At 41.7% G+C, this 17,490-nt stretch overlaps 1 protein-coding gene across 4 annotated transcripts in view; it reads right to left on the bottom strand.

The window, feature by feature from the left end:
* Window positions 1-4,971, bottom strand: part of GLCCI1 (glucocorticoid induced 1) — a 51,423-nt gene extending 46,452 nt beyond the window's left edge. For all 4 annotated transcript variants that reach the window (XM_030264716.4, XM_072925555.1, XM_030264717.4 and 1 more), the window contains exon 1: window positions 4,386-4,971. In XM_030264716.4, coding sequence (XP_030120576.4) covers window positions 4,386-4,827 — 442 coding nt within the window. In that variant the 5' untranslated portion in view covers window positions 4,828-4,971. The remainder of the gene's footprint in view (window positions 1-4,385) is intronic.
* Window positions 4,972-17,490: the final 12,519 nt, after the last annotated feature.

Raw genomic sequence — 17,490 nt, 5'->3', positions numbered from 1 at the left:
TATGATGCCAAAATATTGGATGGTTTGAATCCAGGATATTAAAATAGTTCTACCTTTTGAAGTACAAATTTTGGTGTTTTTTAAATATTGATATCTCTCACAAGTCTAGAGACCAACAATATTGTTTGTTTTACTCCACTCCTAATTCCACTAGCCTAAAACCAGACATATATACTTCTTACGCTGAACTGGGTTATGCAGTTGTTTTGCATCTTTTGTAATTCCTTTCTCTCACTCATGTTGGCAAATCTTCAGGAGTTATTTTGGGAAGTAAAAGGCACTGGGAACCTTTAACAGCCAAACTGATTACAATATTTTTCATATGTCCTTAAAACTAACATTTGTCTTTAACACTTGGAAATGGAATGGCAAAAAGTTTGTACTATAAAATGTGTAAGTGAAAGTTGCAATATATGAGGCATAATATTACAGTACCACCAGAGTTAAAACTAAAATCAAAGCATTTGGTGAGAGCAGTGTTGAGTTTGAATCATAGAGAAGTCATTTACACCCTCCTTGTATACAAAAGAATAATGTATCATGAAAAAAAGAAACTAAAAAGGAAACCCACTCTCAAATTTATACAAGCTACCTTACATAACAGCAGATGCTGCTGATTTTATCCAGGTAAGGTAAGGAGGAAAAGAGGTTGCTTTTTTCTTTAAAAGATGTGTCCACAGGCAAGTAGCAAGTTTTATTTGACAAGTCCAAGGGTTTGGTTTTTCTGGATTGTTACCGGAACATCCTTTGTCATAAACCACACAGCTTCAGATTCTGTTGACATTACTTTTATGCACTCAGAGATCTAACAGATATATTCCCTCTAAGAAAACCACGTGTTGTTACATTCAACCAGATACTTTTTCCACTGCCAGCTCTCCAAAATATGAACACACACTATAAAAAATATCTACTAATAAAGAATAAACACATTTCAAGAAAGAAGAAAGGTGCAGACTTGCACACCACAGATTTATCCTATGATACCAGGTCTTTCCCCTCTTCTTCCCTCTTTTTTTAGCACCTTAAAAATATATATGTAACATTCACGATTTCTCACCCATTCAGCAACAGTACTAAACAAATACTGCTACTGGCATTGACAGCTTCCTAACAACTAAAAATACACAAATTTGCTTAAAAGAAAATACCATATTATTGAAAGTTTCAGTCCTAAAAACACAGGGGTTTTGCTACAGAACAAAAACCCTTACAGTATACTAGAAAGAAGGGGTAGAAAACATGATGATGGGAGAAAAAACAGACCATGCTGCTTTCATTCATGTAGTAGTGATGTCAGTGCCTGCAGTGGTAGTTGCTCTGACCTGTAGAGGCTCAAAGCTGGAGTGTTTGCACAGAAATCTCCTTCATAAAGGAACCTCTAGCAAATCACTACAATACCCACACAAAAAGTCTTAGTGGGATAGTCAGTTCAAGGCATCTATACTGAAAAAGACTGAAAGGAGATGGGGAAGGGACAGGTGTCTTAAGAGAATAAATCTATCCATCAGAATCATAAGCAGTTTCCAGAACAAGCATATTTGTGAAACAATCCAAATCAGACTGCAGAGCCAAAGACAAACACATCTCCTGCACTGGTGAGGAAAACAACAGGATTAAACCTAGAGCCTAAGCTCACATTTTACAGCAGTGGGAAATGGCTTTTAAAAACTGACAAAAAAACTTAATCAAGCCACTTCCCCAAGACTTGCATACTGATAACAACTATAAATAGCTGGAGTAGCATTGTTTAACAAACCACAGTAAAATGGTCCATGCCTGAAAATGGAACATTTAAATTTTTTTTCAAGTCCTCCATTATTACTGCAGTAGTCCTCCAGCTCAGCAATCAATTTTCTAGATACTATTATCACCATACACACTACAAACATGTTTTTAGTGTCCAGACATCATTTACTAAGGTGCTGAGAACAAGCAGAGAAACAAAGACAAAATATTGCCCCATGGCATGTAACTATATTCCAAATTGTGTAAAAACATCTCTAGTTCTGGGGGGGTGGAGGGGCAGACGAAGGGGAGGTTTGGTAATCTTTTTTCATTTGCGAGACTGAAGAAATAGAGTATCTTATTACTCTCGCCCGCTAGAAAATGGTGCCTGTATTTCAGTAAAATAAAGCTGTTGACGTGTGCAATTGTGGTCATTATTAGGGCGATCACGTTGTTTTCATTCATTCATTCAGGATTTGCTAAAGGATGTCAGCTTCTGCAGCAGCAGCTGGCTTGACCTGGAGGAGGGGGAACGAATTCTTTGCAGTGCATACAGATTACAGGGTGCATTTCTCGACGGACCGTTTATGATTTTATACACTGCACTCATTAAACCAAATCAAGCTCTGTGACACAGTTCACCAGGAGGCAAGCTCAAACAAGTTTAATGACAGAAAAGTCATTTAGTTCTAATTTATAGTCTGATTTATTAAGGCTAAAATAGACCATAGATGAAGAAGACTGAAACCACTTTCTAAAATTAAAATTTCCCCTCCAACAAAAAAATTGTACACATTAATTAAGTACTTCACAGCTTTGCAGGATTTTTCTGGCTTGCAGGTAACTGCCCATATTCCTCCCTCTTCAATACACCTTAAGCGTAGGCTTTATACACTGCACCACTACAATGTTTTCCTCCGGGTTCCCATAATTAAATAATTTACTGCTCACCGTCAGCACTGTCACAACTCATACACACAGATATTTTGGTTTTCTTTATTTTCCCATTAGCATTTTCCAAAGGTTTAAGATGTAAAAGGGAAATCTACATTTAATGCTCCATACGGCCAGAAAAAATATGATCTTTAAAATTTTAAATAGAGCTTGAATGAATCAAAACCACAGAAGCTCAGTTCCATTTTCAAGCACGCAAAACTCTGCAGAAATAGACACTTTTTGAAAAATACATTACAAAGTAACTCTGGTCAGATTATAGCACAATCAATTAGGTCATCTGCATAAGCAGATGCATAGGGCAAATTAACTCCATTTGTAACTGGCAGTGACATTTTGCTCATTTGTAAAATGCTGCCCCAACCTAGGACAATTCTGATGACAGATCTGCCCAAGTTGCAAATACTACAGATAGCAAGGGTTTACTACACATAAAAACTGAAGAGGAAAGAAGGTAAGATTCCACTGCTACAACACACGCTGGCACCCAACACAGACCACAATTTGACACAGAAATCACACACAGTAAAGACTTACGGAAGGGACAGAAAAAACAAGTGGTATCGAACCACAGAAAGCATTCTCAGAAAGAGATGATGTGCAATAGCTGATAGCTACAGCAGGACAACATAAAAAGTGTATTTAGTCCGATTCATTCAACTGCTCAAGTGATGGGGGAAGGCAGAAGGGAGTGGGGGAGGTAAGATGGCCACTGCCACTTTAATACATTCAATAATTTAAGAGACAACCTGACGCAGGTTAAGTCAGACTTGCTGGGAATCAATTTTACATTTTAAACTTTACAGGCCTATTTTGGCTACATGGGGGTTGGTTTGCAGTGGTTTCTTTGGTTGAGTTTTTTACAGTCTCAAGCATTCAGTACTAAATATCACAAGGAGACATTAAGCACCTCAAAATGGGAATTTCCTTGTTTTGGAGGCTATGCTTGGAAACATCACATCTTTTAACCTATGATCTTACAAAAATACAAGTCTTTTAAGAAAACGAGCTCTGCAGAAAGGAAGAGCATTTGAGGCTTGGTTTTAACACACACTTCAGAACTGGGTTGTGACACCCCAGATATAAATCTAACTCATTATCACCCCTACTAGATAGTTACAGCTGGAGACAGGGAAGCGGGTTAATTTTAGGCTCGTTTCCCTATTACACACCTCCGCTGCCAGAGCCCGAGGCCAAGGGTAGAAGCGGCGAGAGCACCGCCGTCGGAGCCCCCGACAGCTCCTGCCCCCGGGGACGGGAGCCGCCGCCGGCCCCCGGGCTCGCCCCCGCGCCGCTCCTCCCAAGGCCGGCGCGGGGGTCTCTCCCAGGCAGGATTCTCACCTTGCCCGAGAAGAAGGATGACAATTCAGGGGTCGCCTCCCCCATCGCGGGGCAGGGCCGCGGGACGAAGCGCTTTTCCCCCCGCTTCCTGGCAAAGCAAACCCGGGCACGGCACCTGCCCCGGGGGTGGAGGATTTAGGGCTCGCCTTCGCCCCCCGACCCGCTCCCTAAGGCTCCGGCTGGGCTCCTCCCGTCAGGCCGAGGGTTCCCCGGTGTCCCACCCGCGCTGGCCCGGGGGGAAGGCAGGGCGCAGCCCAGCGGCGGAACGCAGAGCCCAGGGTGCCCGGAGCCTGGGCGGCCCCAGCCCGGCCAGCACCCCCGCAGGGCAGGGAAGCGAGACCGGCTTTCTCCCGGTGCTTTACCTCTGTACACCGGGGAGCTGGGGCTCCGTCTCTCAGGTGAGCTGCTCCTCCTGCTGCCGCCGCTCTCCGGCGACCGCCGCTGCCTGCCCTTCACCCTGCCCGGCTCCGCTCCGCCGCCCGCCGCCAGCGGCGGCGTCGCGCTGGACGGCGGTGGGGGGCTGCCTCCGCCGCGACCCCCGCCGCCCCCCGGCCCCGTGTTGCTGCCCACCGAGGCGGATGGGGACCGGGTCGGGCTGTGCTGGTTGCCCCGCAGGAGCTGGTACGGGACGGTTGCTCGGATAGGCTGGAGCAGCCGGCTGGTCCCCGCCGAGCCTCCCCCGGCGCCGTTACCGGGGCCCCCGGCCGTGCCGGCGGTGGGGGACCCGGCGGCGCCGCGCCTCATCCTCTGCGGCGGGGGCTGGTGGTGGGACGGGGGGGTTTGCGAGGAGCTGGACGAGGACATAGCGGGGATGCGCAAGACGCCCCCGGGTCACTCGCTCCGGTGGCTGCGGGGAACCCGAGCTCAGCCCCCAGCGCCCCGCATGCACCGGCCGCGGGGAGAGGAGGAGGAGGGGAGGGAAGGAGGGAGGGGGCGGGGCGGGACAAGCACTGCACGGCCCTGGGGAGTCTCCGCGCCGCCAGCCCAGCTGCCCCCGGCGCTTCCTATCGGCGACGGCGACTGCTGCTTCCACGCCAGGCTCTGGCCATCGCTGCCCGCCCCAGCGTCGAGAGCACCGGGGGCTCTGCCCTGACCAACGGCCGCTCACATCGTAGAGCGCTGCCGGCTCAGGGCGGTCGGCGGCAGAGCACGACGAGGGGACACGCAGCCGGAGCGGGAAGGATGGGGAGGGGGGGAGGCGCTCGCAGCCAGCTCTTGCTCCTGCCCCCGCCGGCGCCCGGGAGCCGCCGCCAGCACCATCCGCTCCCCACGCCGCCCGCCCTCCGAATGGCACCGCGCAGCTCCAGCGCCCGGCCGCGACGGGCAGCGGTGGTGGGCGCGCCAGCCCATTGGACGCCAGCGCGGCACCAGCGCGGGCGCCATTGGCCAGGGGCCCTGTCGCTCATGGCTGTCAGCCAATGGGAGCGGGCGGCGCGGCGGAGGTGTGGCGGCGGCGGAGAGGCGGGCCGGGGGAAGTGGGATGTGGCGGCGGCAGGGGCGGGCCCGGGAGCGCCGGGGTGTGCTGCCCGTCGGGGGAGCGCTGAGGGAGCAGCGCTGGTGTGCGCTGGGTGAGGTGCCAAGATGCGCTTCTGAGTTCAAAGTGAACTTACGGGGTGCCGACTTAACACTGACTTAAAGAGAGGCAGTGCTCTGGACCAAATCTTGCGCCATCTCTATTCCCAGGGGACTGTCTGCCTCTTCACGCTTACTCCACTCCCATGCAGGGGAGGCTCAGAAACAGCCAGAATTTCTCACAACGAAGTCTGTTCGCGTCCATCAAACCTTGACAGTATTTCTACTTCCGTTAAAAAATCAAGATGTTCTTCAAAATCTAAATAAGTGTAGTTTCGTCATTTCCTATAAGTGTATTTAGAATATTGCTCTGTTTTTCCTAATGTGCATCCAAAAACGCTTCTCGGAGAATGTCAGGAGGAAAAGAAAAAGTTTTACAGTGGCATTTTTAGAAAGTGCTTTTGTTCTAGGAAAAAGAGCTGCCATTAGATGAATTCATAACCTGAAACAATGAGAAACAAAATGAAGGTTAGGATGAGTAGCTTAATAGCTAAGAAAATAAATGGCTGTGATCAGAAAGATAAGTGGAGCTGAATCCATCACGAAAACAGTGCTTATTTTGGATCTGATGCCAATAGGATGCTAATGGAAGAGAAGGGGAAATGCAGGGAGGCTTGCTATGTGGAGGAAGTCAGCTCAGTGATGGCCTCTCATATTCAAACATTAGGAGAGCCAAAAGGACATGGAATATACATAGAAATAGAAGTGGGTAGAAATAGAATGTTTAACGAGATACACTCTCTTACTTTAGACACCACCTACCAATCAGGAATCAATTAAAAGTGCCACAGAATTAACTATATCCCTTGTACCATTTTCTGATTATATAACAAACTCTAATTTTTGTTTTGCACTCTTCAGATTACTGCACTTATATACTTCCAAAGCTGTCCATAGCTATCCTTATCCCTTGGTAGCACAGGAATCAGTCGATAGTCCCAATGAGAAACCGTATTCTTGGAAAATGCTTCTATTCATGGGCTGTTAGCAGGACTTTGTTTGCACTAGCACCATGTGACGCAGTCACCGTGGTTATGTTACAGAAGGGGTTGGAATAATACCCTGCACATCCACATGAACGTGCTCAGTCAACAAAGCCACTCGTATAAATTAATTTGAAGAAAAATCAGCAACCATGTATTTTTCCACTAGTCTGATCTTTTTGTTTTCTGGTAGCATGAGCCAAATTTGTTTGTAAATCTGGGCTGTAGAGACTTTTTTCCCCAAGGATTTTGCACTGTGTTTAATCACAGCTATGAAGTCCATCTAGTTTATTTTTTTCTGCTTCATTGCACTGGACTTAAAATGAGTGGAAAGCATTCACCTGTAGTAGCCATCTGCCAAACAGTAATATCAGCAGTGTTTTAAACAATAGGCACGTTTTCCTATATCTCTACCTTTGTCAGATAACATTGCTGATACAGTAGTGTCTTACAGACCAAAAATCATTTGGTGTCAGCTGAGAAAGAAAGTACACCTTTGACTAACAATAGCTGATACATTCCAGCTATTGCCAACACTGAGGGTTATGTCAGACTAAAATAAGGATGAACTAGTGTAGCTCTTTCTGTTTAAATACTATTTTACAATGGCTAAATTTTAGAATTTCCATGTTGTTGCACATCGAACAAGCAAGGTATTTGGATAGGAAGAATGGATGCATAAAGACGAGGTAAATTTCTAACAGAGAAAATCCCAGCCCCAAAACAAGAACACCCACACACCCCCCAAACCACAGGGCACCTCAGTGTAAATATCAGTAGCAAGTCTTCCTTCCCAAACAACTTGAGGACCATGCCACAGCCTTACAGTCCAAACTGAATCAACACTTCACTTGCCTTCACAGCAACCAGAGAAGAAAAGATCCACTGGGACTGCTTCCAGCAAAACTGTTACCAGGCACAACAGCTGTACGGTGTAGAGTTTGCTCCCCAAAAGTTATTTCCATCCTAATTCCTTCTATACTAGAGTTAGCATACATGTTACAGCACCATGCCATGTGCCTAGGAAAAAGTGATTTCAGAAAAGATGACAAGAGTATTCTTCTAGAAGACAGTATTTTAAAGTGGGATAACAACTATTGAATTTTTTGCTGTTTTTCATCTAGGTTCCAGATTAGTGCCCTCAGGGAATACCACTGCTAAATAATACCAAGAAGATATTACAGGGAAAGTGAAGTAAAAACTGAGCTCCTATCAGAATCTTCATATCTTTCAGAAACCTATGTTTACCTTAAATACTGTTTTCAATTTTTCAAAAGCCACGTTAAAGGCATTTCTCACTTCTCTTTACCACTTTAAGGAAATACCTTGTCAGCTGGCATGTGCTTAAGGGAGTTTATACTGGAGGTAACAGGCATTTCTGAATCTTAAATCCTTCTGGGAGACAAGGACATCCTTAACACAGCTTAACACAGGAGAGGCATCCTGAGAGAAGTGGAAATTGTACATCACAGCAAGAGCACAACAGCAAGGGAGTGAACTTTAGGAGGGAGCAGTGACAGGCAAGACTGAAGCAAAATTACTCACATCTCTCCTACTATTATCAGTTGATAATGGGTTCATCTCTTGAGGTCAGAAACAGATTTACATGAGTGCCATGAGCCATGGAAACTGAGTCATTAGACACTATGCAATCCTAATCCTTATTTGGTTCCTACTTGAAGGTTTTAGAGAGGGCAGACTCTTCAAATCTGGACATAACTTTTGTTTCTATGCACTTAACCAGGGCAAAAGGCCATCAATGCTCTGCTACCCACTTGTTTCATTATTTTTATGCCTCTCTTATCTCCCTCTATGTTTTCTTTACTGCCCTTTCCCCATTCAACTTGTAATAAAGTCCTTTGTGACTGTCTCTGAGGTATTAACACAGCATCTAACACAAAACAGCAATGAGAAAGGGTGCATTTACCTTCATGTATGTTCAGGTGCATTCCTTGTGTTTCTCTTATTTGTAATGAATATACAGTTGGGAATATTACATTTGGGAAGAGAGAAATAACAAGAAGAATTACTTACATCACAGTAAGTAATTCTGAAAGAGATGATGACCAGAAAGCATTATTTGTGGACAAAAACTAGAACAACCCTTAATGACCTAAGCTGCCACTCTCAAATGACAAAACGGATGCTAAAACAGGCTTGCCTCTGTGGACTTGGAGCATCCCTAGGCAGGAATGGGAACAGCACCTACAGTGAGGGCCCCCATGTGAAATGTAACTGCTGTCTGGAGCTGAGTAGCTCTGCTGAAGAAGCAGTGGCCCATTTTCCTAGAAAATATCTGTCTCAAGCTGTGGAGATGTTGGTTTTGGTTTTGGTCTGTTTTGCCTTCAAACAAAGTTCTAGCTAGAATAAGACAGTAATGGGGAAAAAATCTACAAGGATTTTTGACAGACAGACACTGTCTTCATCAACCACACTCCATTTTCTCACTGCTCCCAAACGTTCAGTGGCACAGATATGATCTCCTCAGATCAGCCAAGCACTCTCTATCCCCAAGCCTCTTGGGAATTACCTTGCATTTGAACCCTTGAATTCTCCAGGGCTGCTGATACAACATCATTATCCCCACTGCTGGCTCTGTTGGTACTAGCCAGGGATGAGACTTCGAACTCATGATCACTTTCAAGTCTCTACACGCTCAAGTTATCTTCCAACAACAAAAGGAAACTCATTTCTGAGGACTTACCTTAACACTGCTGATCATCCAATTTAGGGTCAAGCATGTGGTCAAGTGTTAGGTTTCTTTTTCTCGTGTCTGTTTTTCCTGGATATGGGGAAAATGCATTAAGTAAAAGGCTGTTAGACTTATAGTCCAACAGTATTTATACTAGGTCAAAATTACTCTTTATGAATACTTACAAACTTCAGAAAATTTCAGAATCAAATTTACAGTCTAATTTCAGCCAGAAGGTATTATAGTACTTTCTTTTTAGTCAAATGCTATTGTTAACATTATTTCATTGAGTGCAAAGGATTGTCACTAGGAGTGCATAATGAACAAGCCAGGCAACTACAGAGTAAGAGCCAGCTGTAAGATTTTCCCTTAAGAAAATGAATACCATTTTGGATAATTGTCTTTTTTTTTTTTTCCTATCTGTCAGAAGTCTTTTTGTGATACTGAATAACTCACTTAAACCAGAATCTGCCCATTAACATTACCTTTGTTATAACAAAGTCTTATCTCATCTGGAATCAGACCTACTTCTACATTCTCTTCTCTTCTTCAGGAAAATAGGCCAACCACTTTGGACTTTTGAATTATGTATTCCTTAGGCATCTGCTTTAACATAAAGGCAAACATTCAACCCACAGCTAAAATCACCAAACCTTCCTTCCAGCTCTCCATTTAGTCTGTTTTTCTTTCTATTCATTGGTACAGGTAACTCCATTCAATGCTTTCCTTTAGCTAGCAAGTTAACCATGTCAGACCGTATCCCAAACTCAGCTGCCTGCTGAGTTTTCTGCAGGCAGCAATCCTGCCCTATTCTGAGTTTGACTGCTTGACTCAACCACCACCTCCATCTCCCTTCCCCAGTTCATAATCTGGAAAAAAGGTCTGATTTGCACAGCTGGGGCTAAGCCCAAGTTCTTTCAAATGAGGAGCTGAGGGATCCTGCAGGTTTATTTTCCCTTTTCCATTTTTCAGCATTTGGTATGAGAACACTTTTGGATAAGTATGTGTTGTTGCTATTCTCCAAAGTGAAACTGATTGAAACAAAGGTAAAATGGCTGGTATTCTGATAACCTGCCATGTTAAATGTAGTGGACACTTGTAGCAGTTCTTTACTATAATTTCTCTTGTAAGTCTCTTATCTAAAAGATATCAATAATAATAGCAAAATAATGCAACATTTCATGATTACATAACAAAAATAATTATCCCTTAAAATATCTTCATGCTACATCATAGAACCATCTGTGAGGAAAAATAATGTTTTCAGAGTACTTAGGTACTGTGTATTATGCACAGCAGTAGTATCTTTAATGGAAAAGGTAGAAACAGTAAGCAAATGCCAGTAGCAATTTCACTATAATGATACTGTTATATCTGTTACCATTCACACCAATATAATAAAAGAGAGCACCATTTCATGTGAGCAGTTACCTTGCTAAGGATATTAGGAAAGCACAAATGTAGTGTACAGTACTTTGATTTATATGATATTTAAAATTTTAAATTAGCAGCATCCCTCTAACAAGGTAGATTTGAAGCCATTACGATCCATTAAAACAGTAATAAGTGTCTGATAGTAGAGCCCCTCACATCTTTCTATTAAGATTTCTTGATTTGGTCTGTATCTGGTTTTGTGTTGTTTTTTTCTGGACTGCATTAAGCATGAATGCCCCTACCACACCAGTGTCCTAGCTGTCAGATTAGTGCTGGTGTTAATAAGGGTACATTTGGACAATACTGGTTTAAAAGACAAATCTGAAAGTTGGAGAACTTCAACCTTCATTTCAGAGAGTCCTTTTCTGGGTTGCCTCTACCCCTCTAATTATCCTACTTCACTGTTTCTGACAAATAAAGCCTTGTTCACCACGACCTTTCTTTGCAGGAACAACAAACAGGACTCAATTTTATTTGGAACTTATCATCACTGTTCCTTTACTAGCAAAATGGGATGCTGTTGAGTGACAAGGTGGACTCCACAACTACTGCTGGGAGGTAAACACGCAATGAATTTTCAAAACATGAGACTATTCTCTTTTTAAATACATTTTGCAGCGCCTGGTAAAAATAATAACAATAAAATGCATTTGAGAGACACATTTGAAGAATTTTAGGGCATGCTACTCTATAAGCAAAGTATTCTTTGTAAGAATGTTCCATTCTGTGCATACAACAGGTTGTGGAGCCGGAGCAGAGTCACAGCACTGAGTCAAAATGCTGGAAATAATTATCATTTCCAAGTAGGTAATATACTCACCTGTAGAAACAAATATTTATTTGTAAATGTGGTTTATTGGTGTGACAGCTATAAAACAGGCTTTAGGAGTTTGCCTAATGCTAATTTACAATACAATATGCTAAATACAATAAAAGTGCATTTACATAACAGTACGGAACAAACCTGTAAAAGCAAGGAAGTATGCAGTTAGCTTAAAAGTGTTCAGTTGAGGTGGCACAGTATTTAAGTGAAATATATGATAAATTTCTGTTTTAACTGCATGTTTCATTGGATTTTGAAGTCCACGTCAACAGCTTTAATTGCATTTTAAAGCAAATTTAGGGATGTGAATTTCATTTGTCTCTTTTACATCCCAAAGTAAAATATAATGCAAAACTTCAGCATCCTTAAAAGAGAAAAAAAAAAGAAAGGGAGCTGCTAATAGGTCCTCAGCAGCTGGAATAATCTCCCACGGGGAGAGGTGGAAACCTTATTCCATGAGTCATTTAATACTGAATAAACAAAGCACTGGCGAATAAATTGTAAGGCACGAATATTTTTTTTATTGTTCATTGACAGAGGGAGGGCTTTTTGACGTAATGGAGCTTTTTCCTTTTTAAAAATTCTTTAGTAATAGAAAGTGTGGGCAATGTTACAGATACAGTTTATTTCTCATTGTCACTTTGGCCCTTACTGTCCTTGTAATAAAGGCACAAGTAACTTTAGCCCCTCCACACTATGAAGTATGCAAGATCAAGTCCTTAAGGGCTGCTGAAGTTCAGGATCCTCCTAGGCAGGGGCCCTCACTTGATGTAGTTACATAGTAACTTAATTACAGTTCCGTAAAAGGTTTTGCACACCCAACTATGATGGCTCCTGCTATTAAATGCTATGCTTTAGTGACAAAGCTCTGTGGAAGGCAGCTGAGTAAGCTGTGTGTGCTGGCATGGCGTGCTCTTGGTCTCCAGTGGAACCCAGTGGAATCTAGGACTGATAGAAGGCAACAAACAACCCCCTTGCATCGCACAGAGCCTGAATGTAATCACATATAATTATGGAATCACTACCAGTCAGAGCTGTTATAGTGTTGCCTGTAATCAAGAACAGCATTATTGCAGCATTTATTACTCTCAAATGTACTCTGAGATTTATGGGTCCTTGGAAAGAAAAGCATTGTTTGGCAAATCTATCTACAAGCATTATTTGACCATAAAGAGTCTTTTCTCTGATAGATCAGAGCAGTTCCAATGAAGCACAGCTACTGGATAATTTCTTCAGATTCTTTTTAGTCCTAAATGACAAAAAGCACGCATGTTACTTGAAGAAATTCAAACTTCTACGTGCCAGCCAAGCACATGTAGACAGGCATTATTTCCCTGATGCTTGAGATACAATGTAACCATTGCTGGTGGAGATAGAACATTCCAATAAACAGTGGGAATCAGTGTCATCATGCAGAAACCAAACTCTTTGATGTAAATGCTCAGTTATTATACACCCATGATGAAAGGTCTCAAGGGGAAGACCTTCCCCTATAGCACTGAGTTATGCCTTTGGCTCTACCAATAAACAGGAATGTTAAACAGAAAATGTATCTGGAAGAATGATTATATGTAACATAGCTCATAAGGAGTCTAGAAAAAGGGAGTATTAAGTGCAGTTGATCATGCAAGGGTAGATGAAGCAGTATCTCTTAATTTTGGAAAGAAAAGCGATAAGAAGAATTTTTTTGGTGACTTTTTAGCTCACAAGGAGACAGAAGAAAGCTGTATGTTCAGAAGTGGATGTGGGTGGGAAAGCAATGGGTGAAGAAATAGCTTGTTACCTTGAAAATATTACCTCAAAAGGTTTGGAAACCATTAATAAAACCATCTCAAAGCTCCCCAAGGAAACCACGTTTTCTGCTCCAAGTTACATAGGTGTCTGGAGGACACAGGAGCCGATGCAGACAACTCCCCATACCAAGCCTCTGAGGTTAGGAGAGTCAGCTCCTCTGTTTGTGTGTATGGTGACAGTTCTGCCAAATACTTTTCAGATACAGCAGCTTTATCAGTGAGAAGGATCTGGGCTGCCCTGCAAAGATAATCCTCCCAGTGGTGTGTCAGCCTCAAAGAAGGGTGTGATTATCATTCCAAAGGAGTGTAATGTGAACCTGTGCCTCCCATTCAGCCAAGTGATGGCTAGATCAAGGAGGCTTCTGCTCTTTACTCACTCTTTGTTTCTTCTCTTTCTTTCCCTTTTTTTTTTTCTTCCAGCAAACAACTTAACTTCATATTAACTTCTTTTATTATGTACATTTAAGATGTCCAAAGAGTGAGCCGATGTCCTAAGGCACAGTGGCTCTTAGAAATGGATCTCCTCCTACTAGACCATCAGCAGAGTACTAGGTGGATGAGTTTCTCATCTTGGGATGCTTGGAAATTTGCTGGTTCTGCTTAGCATTTTACAAAGATAGGGTTTCTCTGCAAACAGTCTGGTGGGGTCTTTCATGGTACTTTCAGCTCTCCTAAGCCTGCTGTTTCAAGACTTTGCTAGCAGCTCTGGCCTGGGACACGCAAAGCTCCAGGCCCGATGTAAGGGAAACTCACCCCTTTGATTGAACAGATCTTAGAGATGGATGTTATTTTTTCTGTCACTTCAAGAAAGAAGGTCTTCATATAGTGAAATCAGGTGTCTGATCTCCCAGGTCTCCTGAACTTATGTGTGTCTATTTGTTGTTGGTTTGGGTTTTTTTTTTTCACAGGAAGGACAAGCAAATTAAACGGCATATGGGAGAATGGCCATCCTCTAACCATATTGAGTGGTGCTTATTCATGGGTCATAATCCAAAACCAAATTGTTTGTGTTTGTCTGGGTTCTTGTTCTGGTCTTGCTGCAATGAAAAGTAAGGCTGACAAAACTCAAGATTAAATGAATAACTAATGCCTGGCAACAGCAAGTGAGTTTGATCTGTAAAACCAGAAAGTTTTCTGTGCTAAACTGCCTTTCCTCACTGCAGTCTGCATAAAGGAAGGAGAAGAGGCAGCTGCAACCACCTCAGCTTCAGAGATGGAGGTCCCAGTAGTCAGTGTGTAAGAAAACACCTGGCTGGCCTTAACGAACATTATTTTCTAGAATGTTCCCAGAGCTCTGCTGGCAGGGAAATATACATTACTTGTAAGGGAGAACATAAAGAGGCAGTTCTCCAACAGCACATGGTTTGACTTATAAAAGCTTTCCTTACGGGCAGAATTAATTATATATCATAAAGATCTGTTATATATTCTGTTTATACAATTATAAAGCATTATGGTTAATTAGTTGTGGTACCGACTCCCAAAGCAGAATCTGGTTAGAGAATAAACAAAACGCTCAGTCAGCTGTGACGGTGGTTAACAGCTCACACTTTCATATCACCTTTCACACTGAACTCTCTTGAAGTGATTTATAAGTTATGCAATCCAGTAGGCTTGACCTTTGTGTATTTGGTAATTTTTTTTGGTTTATATAAAATTAGAATATGCTGATCAGAAATGGTCTGAGATTCTCACACCTTTAAGAAATCAAATTCAAATTGCTAATCAACTTTATTTCAACTGTTTTCTTGCCTGTTAGTTACTTGTGATCCTATTATGTCTGGCATTGCATATACACAGAAAATAAATGCTTCTCCATCCCTTATTCTGATATAGAATATAGAATATTGACAGTTCTGATATAGGCAGTTTTGACTGTCAGCAATGCGAATCCCTATCTACATCACTATCCTAAAAATAGGGGTGAAATCTTGATTGTGAAAATATATTGATAGAAGTGTTTGTTTGAAAACACACAAAGATTTGTTTTCAAGCTACATTTTTACAGTATTTCAATGCTGTGAAATGAGTTGACAACAATAATGTATCAAACCATCTGACATCTTTGAACTTTATTACTTTTTCGCCATCACATAATTCAGCACTAAGTCTTACTGCTGTGCATGTGCTACTACAGGTGTCTGGGCAGAGTAAGTGCTTTTTGAAATCTCATCAGTGTCATGTGAGTAGAGCTAAAAAAAAATTAAGTTAGTATTATTTGTCATTTAATGGGATATTGTACTGGTTACTGTGCATGCCCAAAAAACACTTTTTAAAGCAAAAATATCTCTTTACAACATTCATAAGAGAAATTGAAGAAAAAACCCACAAGATGGGAGCAAGAGAAGAAGAGAATGTATTTAGTATAGTCTAGATATTTATACTGTAAAATGTAGCACACAATATTTTTTAAAATCTACAAATAAATGAAAACAAGCACTCCCCACTGAAAATGCCACAGCCTAATATCAATTCTGTTTGCTGAATCATGAAAGTAATGGGATTTGAGATAACTTTGAAGGAAGGCTTCATAGTCTTTTTAAAAGTCTGTTTTGAGCATAGTTTTCTACAAGAAAGCCTGAAATACATATATGAAAGAACTTCTGAGAGACAAAGATGTAAGGACAACTGAAAATGGCATTGTCAGCCTGGAACTGCACAGTAAGATACGAGATAAGATTACAGATGAGTGCCCAATGGATGCTCCTAACTTCTATTCAAAAAGGCACTGAAGGAAAATGAGTGCCAGGAAAGGATACAGAGAGAAGCTGATAAAATCAGAGAGAAAATTTAGGAAGGTATCTTTACTTCAGTGTTTTAGGCTCAAGGGGAAATCAGGTATGGGTGATGAAAAGTGGAGAAGCTGCATTCTAGATATGACAGTTGCACTGACAAAATTGGAAGAAGTCACCTAGAAAAACACACAAGTAGAATACTAAGAGATAAAAAGAGAGCCTGGTGAGGTATCTCTTGAAATTCAGGATGGACATCTCCCACAGCTGAAAGAAAGGTTAAGGAATTGGCAATAATTTGAAAAATAAAACAAGAAAAGAAAAAAAACAAACAACCCCTTTCCATCTTTTCAACAATGAGTCAAGAGAGGACAATATTTCTGAGTCCCTGTATAAGCAATAACATCACAGGCTGTGGAGGTGGAAGGAGTCCTGAGAGCTGGTCACATCACTAATAACAGCCTCAGAAAAGCTGAGTGGGGTGTACGCAGCTGAAGTTAAAGACAACTTGGGAAAATGTGAAGTTGTCAGAAAGCCATCTGAGGTCATAGTTGCAGGCAATGCATTATTTTATTTTAAAACTTATACCCAGGAGGAAAACTCAGCAGAAATAGGAGAGAAAAAAATAGGTCAAATATAGGATTTAAAAAAAATATGGAGACAGATATCATTCTATGTATACTGGGATATTGGTGAAGAATTACAACAAACAGCAAACAAGGGAAGAAATCATACAGGATTACTGGTAAAAAGGGAGGAGTAAAATGAAAATCTGATAAGAATTGCCAGGAAAAGGGATTGGGAATGAGAGAAGAAAATGGGAAAGTTAATGAAAGGAGAAAGAAAATGGATTTGTTAATTAGATCTTCTCTTGAAAAAGAAAGAACTGATAACATGGATAAGAAGAGGGAGAGGTGTGTGAAGCTGATTTCAGGATAACATTATTTAAATTAAATGTTTGTATTTACAAATTAAGCATATTACATCATTTGAATAAATTTGACAGATATGTAAAAATTTCTTGTGTAATCTGAATCAATGTGACAGATGTAAAAATTTTAAAACTGTTTACAGTCTCATGTCCGAAGTGAAAATAAGACTCAGATCCTTGTACAGTGACAAAAAATTCAGTATTATCTTGTATTTCTATAGGAATGGATTATTTTTCAAGCAACTTTCAGTGAGCTGGTTTTTTCTTCTGCCACTCAGGAAACGTGTCTGTGTAGATGAAAACAAGATGACATTTTCAAAATTGTTTCTCCTTGTCAATAGTAATAATTGAGTTTACACAAAGAGATTTTGAAAATAAAATCAGAAGTCCTATTCCCATGCTTTATGCACGTGGAAGTCCACTTTTGCTGTTAGTATTTTGCCAGCTCCCAGGCATTTATTTCCCCATTCCCTCAATAGTCCTGTAGATAAAAAGCCCATAACTGCT

Source organism: Taeniopygia guttata, chromosome 2, assembly GCF_048771995.1.
Source record: "Taeniopygia guttata chromosome 2, bTaeGut7.mat, whole genome shotgun sequence".
Classification (NCBI taxonomy): domain Eukaryota; kingdom Metazoa; phylum Chordata; class Aves; order Passeriformes; family Estrildidae; genus Taeniopygia; species Taeniopygia guttata.
Note: the sequence above shows the minus strand (reverse complement) of the source record. Positions and strands in the feature narration are given on the sequence as shown.